This window comes from Zerene cesonia, chromosome 2 (genome assembly GCF_012273895.1).
Source record: "Zerene cesonia ecotype Mississippi chromosome 2, Zerene_cesonia_1.1, whole genome shotgun sequence".
In the NCBI taxonomy this organism is placed as follows: domain Eukaryota; kingdom Metazoa; phylum Arthropoda; class Insecta; order Lepidoptera; family Pieridae; genus Zerene; species Zerene cesonia.
Window position 1 is genome coordinate 1,202,132 of NC_052103.1, and position 7,159 is coordinate 1,209,290.

General features: G+C 36.2%; 1 protein-coding gene across 1 annotated transcript; it reads left to right on the forward strand.

Moving 5' to 3' along the window:
- Positions 1-425: 425 nt before the first annotated feature.
- On the forward strand, positions 426-5,408 carry LOC119834974 (vacuolar protein sorting-associated protein 45). The gene is made up of 9 exons (XM_038359548.1): positions 426-636; positions 1,038-1,236; positions 1,352-1,501; positions 1,922-2,181; positions 2,416-2,547; positions 2,827-2,967; positions 3,304-3,441; positions 3,644-3,925; positions 4,204-5,408. The coding sequence occupies exons 1-9, from the start codon at positions 544-546 to the stop codon at positions 4,543-4,545; spliced, it is 1,737 nt and encodes a 578-aa protein (XP_038215476.1). The 5' UTR covers positions 426-543; the 3' UTR covers positions 4,546-5,408.
- Positions 5,409-7,159: the final 1,751 nt, after the last annotated feature.

Sequence of the window (7,159 nt, forward strand, 5' to 3'; positions counted from 1 at the left end):
ATCCCTTGAATTACTTGGTGTACCCTTTCCTATTTCTATTAATTGTCTGTTACTCGACTTACTCCTGTTAAATATTGTAAAGACTGGAGATTTTATCCATCGAAATAATATAAAATTGTAAATAATTATTGTATTATTTATAGTAAAGTAACTTTTACGTAGAAGTTGATTTAGTGTTTGATTCACTAATAATTTTTATTATATTTACATAGATTATTAATTAAAGTTGTATATTTTATATTGATAAGCACCACTTCTCTGATTATACGCGTGCTTAAATCTGTCAATATTGTATAAAATTAGTTTCCCTACCTTTTAAAACTTGACACTGGCAGATAGTTCTGACTTATTGCCATAAAAAAAAAAAAAAAAAAAAAAAAAAAAAAAAAACTAATATGTCATTTTTGTCAAAGTCAAATGTTTTGAAGAAAAAGTAAAAACATCATATTTATCGGTCATTTAATGTAATAATAATAACAAACACATTAAATACGTGGATAAAATAACTTAATTTTAATTAATTCAATCCGCACATCAGTCATCATGAACGTAATACAGGCGGTAAAAATGTATATTACAAAAATGACTGAAGAAAGTGGGCCTGGGATGAAAGTGATTCTAATGGATAAAGAAACTGTGAGTTCAAATTTACTAAATTCACTCGATTCATTTATTTCGTACAGGCTATGAACTTCAACAAAAATAATAATTAAGTGGGCTATTTATTTGTTTTGCTTATTTGCTTCTCATGTATAGTAATAAATGTAGTTATTACTCTTAACAGATTTTAATTTGTTTGTTTAATTGCAAAATAATTGTAAATGTACTAGAAATACCTTATTCAATATTCTTACATACCCATGTCAATTTTATCCAAATTTTTTAGGATATTTTTGCAATAAAATAATCAGATCTACAAATTTTTTTTTATTACTTACTATTTGTTTCCATTTTGTTATTCGACTCACGGAAGCACCTTGGGGAGGCTTTGGTCCAACATTGGGATACAACAAACTATAAAATGCAATGTTTTTCAGACTAGTATAGTAAGTATGGTATTCAGCCAGTCAGAAATCCTTCAAAAGGAGGTTTACTTATTTGAGAGAATTGACAGCCAAACAAAATGGGATAACATGAAGCATATGAAATGTATTGTATTCTTGCGACCCACATCAGAAAATATAGCCCTGTTGTCTCGAGAACTGAGGTGCCCTAAATATGGAGTATATTTTATTTGTAAGTGAAAATAGATTCTTTATTGTGTTACAAAAATACATAAAATAGAGGTGTACAAAATTGATTGGTAAAACCACTTTAATTTTGATTACTTTTTTATCTAATCTTTTTATAGATTTCAGCAATGTAATATCAAAGGCAGATGTGAAGACACTTGCCGAGTGTGATGAGCAGGAAGCAGTGAGGGAAGTCCAAGAAGTGTTCGCAGATTACCTGGCTGTTGACAGACATCTGTTCTCTTTTAACATTGTTGGCTGTCTGCATGGTATGGAGAATTAGATGTATTTATAGTGAGCCCATGAACAATTGATTGCTTATTACTTGATTGAACTGAAAAATTATTGTGTTTGTTTTTAATGGATTCAGGAACAGAAATATTGTTTATATGCTATATTTGATGGGGTCTAATCCTACTGAATTTGGATATTTGAGAACTATCTTTTATCTTTTTTTATGAGTACCTCTTGTAGACTTGCAATGGGACGTACTGCAATATCTCAATATTTAGAAAATAAACAAAAATGGAATCATGCTAAAAAAAGAGATGTGATTAAATATGCTGTTTTTAATGCAAATTTAATTACCATAAGGGTTTCCAGTTGAAATGAGGATGAAAACAAGAAATACATATACCAGTAGGACATTATTCATCATTTGATCTATATTCAATATTTTTATTTTTCAGGTCGATCATGGAACCAACAGCACTTACAGCGATGTTCTCAAGGTCTCCTTGCTTTGCTCCTATCACTAAAGAAACGACCTATAATCCGCTACCAAGCTGGCTCGGAGCCCTGTTCCCGCCTCGCTGACAGGATCAAGGAACTGATGAGGAGGGAATCAGTGCTGATGGATAATAATATACCGTTTAATGGTGATGTGCCCAGTCCTCAGCTGTTGATATTGGACAGACGGGATGACCCAGTTACACCGTTGTTGCATCAGGTAATAAATGGGTTTTATTAAATCTACCCACTTTCAATACTGTTGCAGTTTTTGTTTTAGTATAGATTAATAAGTTAGAAAAATGTCGTAACTAGATTTGATTTAGAATGAATAAGAATACTACAAAGTGCAATACTGCAAAATCCAAGTGAATTGTTTAGAAATGATGCACAAGTCACTTGTATCACTTAGCATTGCATTGCTTGTCGAGTACCAGTCTGAGTGTCTCCGCAGTGGACGTACCAGGCGATGGTGCACGAGCTGATCGGCATCCACAACCACCGCGTGTCGCTCGCGCACGCGGAGGTGCCCAAGGAGCTGCGCGAGATCGTGCTCGCGCCGGAGCAGGACGAGTTCTATACTAAGGCGAGTCATTTCAAAATACAACTATGAAATAATGGCTTCTTTACTTTTATGACTTTTTGAGTTCAAAGACTTTGGCATTTTAGTGTCCCTTACAGATTAATTAATCAGAACTCTGGAAAAACATAATTCTTTATACCAATTTTCATTAGCTTAGCTTTAAAACTGATTGTTTTTCATACAAAATTGCGTTTTGTACATACATTTTTAGAGGTTATATAAAGCGTAGTAAATAAACATTTAGAGGTTGCTTATTTAGCTGTTTGTTTAAAATGGGAACAGAACCGTTACGCGAACTTCGGCGAGATCGGTCAAACGATAAAGTCTCTGATGGACGAGTTCCAGAAGAAGGCCAAGAGCCACCAGAAGGTCGAGAGCATCGCGGACATGAAGAACTTCGTGGAGACGTATCCGCTGTTTAAGGTATGTTTAAAAAAAAATTGTTCAGCCAAACAATAGACATGTACTATATAGGAATCAATTATATTTTCATGAATACTTTGATAGCTTCTAGAGTCCTTTTGGGGAATTTTTAAAACAAGCAGGTCTGTTTTAAACTCGAAATTTATATTTCCAGTCAACAAAATTTAAATTCTTTTGTTTCCATAGAAACTTCAATTTCATTCCACAACTTCTCTATCTCCATAAGCATGGGGATTCAATTTTGACACCAGAAAATGTTCTGGTGAAAATCCTGTCATTCAATTTTGACACCAGAAAATCTTCGTACAAATATTTCAAATCTTATCTTTCCATCAGAAAATGAGCGGCACGGTGACAAAGCACGTGACGGTGGTGGGCGAGCTGTCGAGCTGCGTGGCCAAGCGCGAGCTGCTGCTGGTCTCCGAGCTGGAGCAGGAGCTGGTCTGCCAGGCTGACCACCAGAAGCACTTGCAGGTGAGAGGCGAAGAGAAAATATGATCCGAGACCAGACTCGTTTTTTTTTTTCATCTGCATTTTATGAAATGTATTTGGTTTAATTGATACAATATTATCTAAAAGTATGTTATTTCCATTTGACTAATTGTATACCACACTAAAACATTTCATCGGCATAAGATCTCAAAATAAATGTATGTTTAATTATTTTTTTTTCTAGCGCATAAAAGCCCTCATCGCCAACGAGAAGATATCCGACACGGACCTAGTGAAGCTGGTGTCGATATACGCGCTGCGATACGAGAAGCACGCGAGCAGCGCGCTGGCGAGCCTGCTGGACGCGCTGCGCGCGCGCAGCTGCGCCGCCGCCGCGCCCCCCGCCGCCCCCGCACCGCCCGCGCCGCTGCCCGTGCTCGCGCTGGAGTACGGCGGGGCGCACGCGCGCCAGAGCGACCTGTTCGGCTTGCAGGACGCTACCAAGATCACCAAGCGGCTGTTCAAGGTATGCTAATGGGGGCCTGAGGTGTCAATGGCATGCCATGCCATGCTGGTAATGTGTACTCACTGGGGGCTCTTTATGGTATACTGAACTGTCTTCGATGTTAAGAGATAAATAGCTCATCTATAGGATTGATTTTTTAGATCGTAAATTATAAATTTATATCGATGTTTTTTTTGGTAATTATTTCTATCGCCTTATGAAATAATAAAAATATTTTAATTATAGTTGTCAATTTAAAGTTACCACTATTTAATACCTGAACGTGTGTATTACTCCAGGGCCTGAGTGGAGTGGAAAATATCTACACCCAGCACACACCGCTCCTCAAGGACACTCTAGAGGATCTGATCAAAGGGAAGCTTCGAGAAAACCTCTACCCGGTAGTGGGAGGGGAGGACCTCTCCATCAGTCGACGACCCCAAGAAATAATAGTTTTTATCGTAGGTGGCGCTACCTATGAAGAGGCTCTATGCGTTCATCAGATAAATCAGGCATATCCGGGCGTCAGAGTAGTGTTGGGAGGGACCACGGTACATAACTCCGCGTCGTTTATGGAAGAGATTAAATTTGCGATGCAGGGCGTGCCTAGAACGCATACTAGGCATATACGGAATGTGTAATTATGATTCTTATAGAATAGGTGTGAAAGACTGTTTTTGTCTGAAACGATGAAGTCGTTTTTGTTCGCTGAGATCTTTATTTAAATTATGTATATGTTTGTTGAAATAGAAATTTCACATTCCGTTTACACATTTATATTGTTCCTGTATAACCATTAGTTTTTCTTGTGGTCGCTTTAAATTAAACCTTGTAACGGTCGATTTTTCAATCCTTTAAATAACTTATTAGCTTATTTGTCAAATATAGTATTAAATAACCAAATGAAAATTTGTATGTATTTATTGCTCGAAATTTTTACATTTTTATATAATTGCGTAATTTTTTAAGGATGCCGGATGGAAAAGTATTACCCAAGGATTGAATAATCGGCTTTAACGGAAATATCATGTTTGAATTATTTATTATTATATATCGTTTTCTCTTGCAAGTATGTCTGTAGTTATTGAATTATATTCATAGAATGAGAATTCTTTATTTATTTATACTAGCCCACATGTAGGTTAACAATTTCACTGCTGATCCAGAAACTTTTTTGTGTATTTTCTAGTGTGCAGTTTTAATTTTATATTGTGTTACGTTTAAAATAATTATGATGTATATGTGTAAGATTTAATTGGAAGACTATTCAATTAATTTAAACATATATCTTCTGGATTCTGCATTACACAAGTGTTAAGTTTTCCAAATTAAAATACAGTACCTACCTTACTTCTAGTCTTGCCTCATCAAAGGGTATAAGTGTATGAAAGTTATTATTTTCTCTTGTGGTCTGTTGAAGAAGATGCTTAATGTTAATAAGGTATTAAATTATAATAATGTATTGTTAATATTGATTTATAAATACAAATATTATCCATATTAATTGCTGTATGTTTTTCTTTCCTACTTTTTTACCATATCATGTAATTATGATTGTCAGAAATAAATACACTGAAATTCGTTTTCTACTCGAAAACTAAGAATAAAAATTATAGCGATTTTTAACATTTATATATTGGCAATCTGTCTTTAATTCCTTTACAGCTGAGGACAAAGAACTAGAAATACATGCAGTTTCTCCAATTTCCCATTCAAAGACAAAGGAAGCAGAAAATAAAAACACTATATTGTTGTGTTCAAAACACATTTTTTTACGTTTTTTATTGAAAAATATCCGACGCAGCTGTACGCGTCGACCAACAACAGTTGTCCGCCGGCGACACTGTGGAGCGGGCTCCGTTACAAAACAAGCGAACACGCAAGCCGTATCCTACACACGTTACACACCTCCGACCATCGCTTCATATAAAACCTTACATACCCGACATTCAGTCTTTGAAACCCCAGCCGCAGAACCTGCTCGCCGCATCAGATCTGACACATGTATCTATTGTAGTTTCGTTTTACGAGAAGGTTCTCCGTCGAGGACGTGGACAGTTGGTAACACCTCCGCCCCGCGGGGCGACACAATAAGGCATCAACTGAGACGGTTCGGCGTCTGTCGCGTATTTTCAATTTACCGGATAGAAAATCGCGCGAAACGACGCGAACCTGCATTCGCGAAACATAGTGCCATATCAGGTACAAAAATAATAAAAAAAAAGCCGTATAAGTTGCGATCGGTGGATCGCTTCATTGCGCCACGACACATGCAGTGGTGTTTACGTTTCAAATGAAATGACTAAACAACGTTGACATTTCAAGGCACAAGATTCTCTTCGTTCAAATGATAATCAATCAATCAATTAATTAATTAATACAACAACACGTAATGGCGCAGTGACGTTGCGCGTTTGGCACCGGGCTCGTCGTAACCGTTCAAAGTCGTTACTAAAATCAATTTGCGAACAAAACACGTCGCGGCGCGTCACTGCGGCATTAACCTCGTGTGCTTCATATAGTATAACAAAATTGTTGGGAATTGGGAATGCTTCGTTTGCATTCAGTGCTGCGAATAAATGTCACAATAAAATAGTAACAGACTCTATCGCCACCGATGTTCGTAACTGTATAGAACAATAAATATATATATACTCGTATATTTTACATCTCCAGTGCTGATTAAGACAGATAATTATTTGGAAGCAAGCTTGCTACTAAATGATTATATTTAATCGCAATTTTTACAATCTATGCACATATCCTTGCATATGCATTTAACATTAGGGGATAAATATTATCCATTCGATCCTTCAAAACAGTAGCTTAATGTAAATAATTGGTTTCGTCTAACATTATCACCAACCCGGCTATAGTACGCAAGTCCTTAACATAACAACTTCACCTGGTTTCGTTTCACTTTAAATTATAAAACATTTCATCTTTTATATTTCATCGAAGTTACATTGTCTCCTTATCTATTAATTCACAATATAAACTTGGATAGATTTCGTTTCTGATCGTACAATACAAAGTTTCGTATAGGCTATCATTTTTAATATTATAAACGAAGACAGTGGAACAACTCATCATAGCGACATGAATACAATTCGCATATAAAATATTCACAATAATATATTATACGGTACATATCGTTCCGTTTCACAATTGACGTAAGACAGGTGAAGTGAGCAAACTCAAATGTTAGCCAGAAGGCACCGAACGTCGTTGCCCCGGGAGGATGCACCCCCCCCC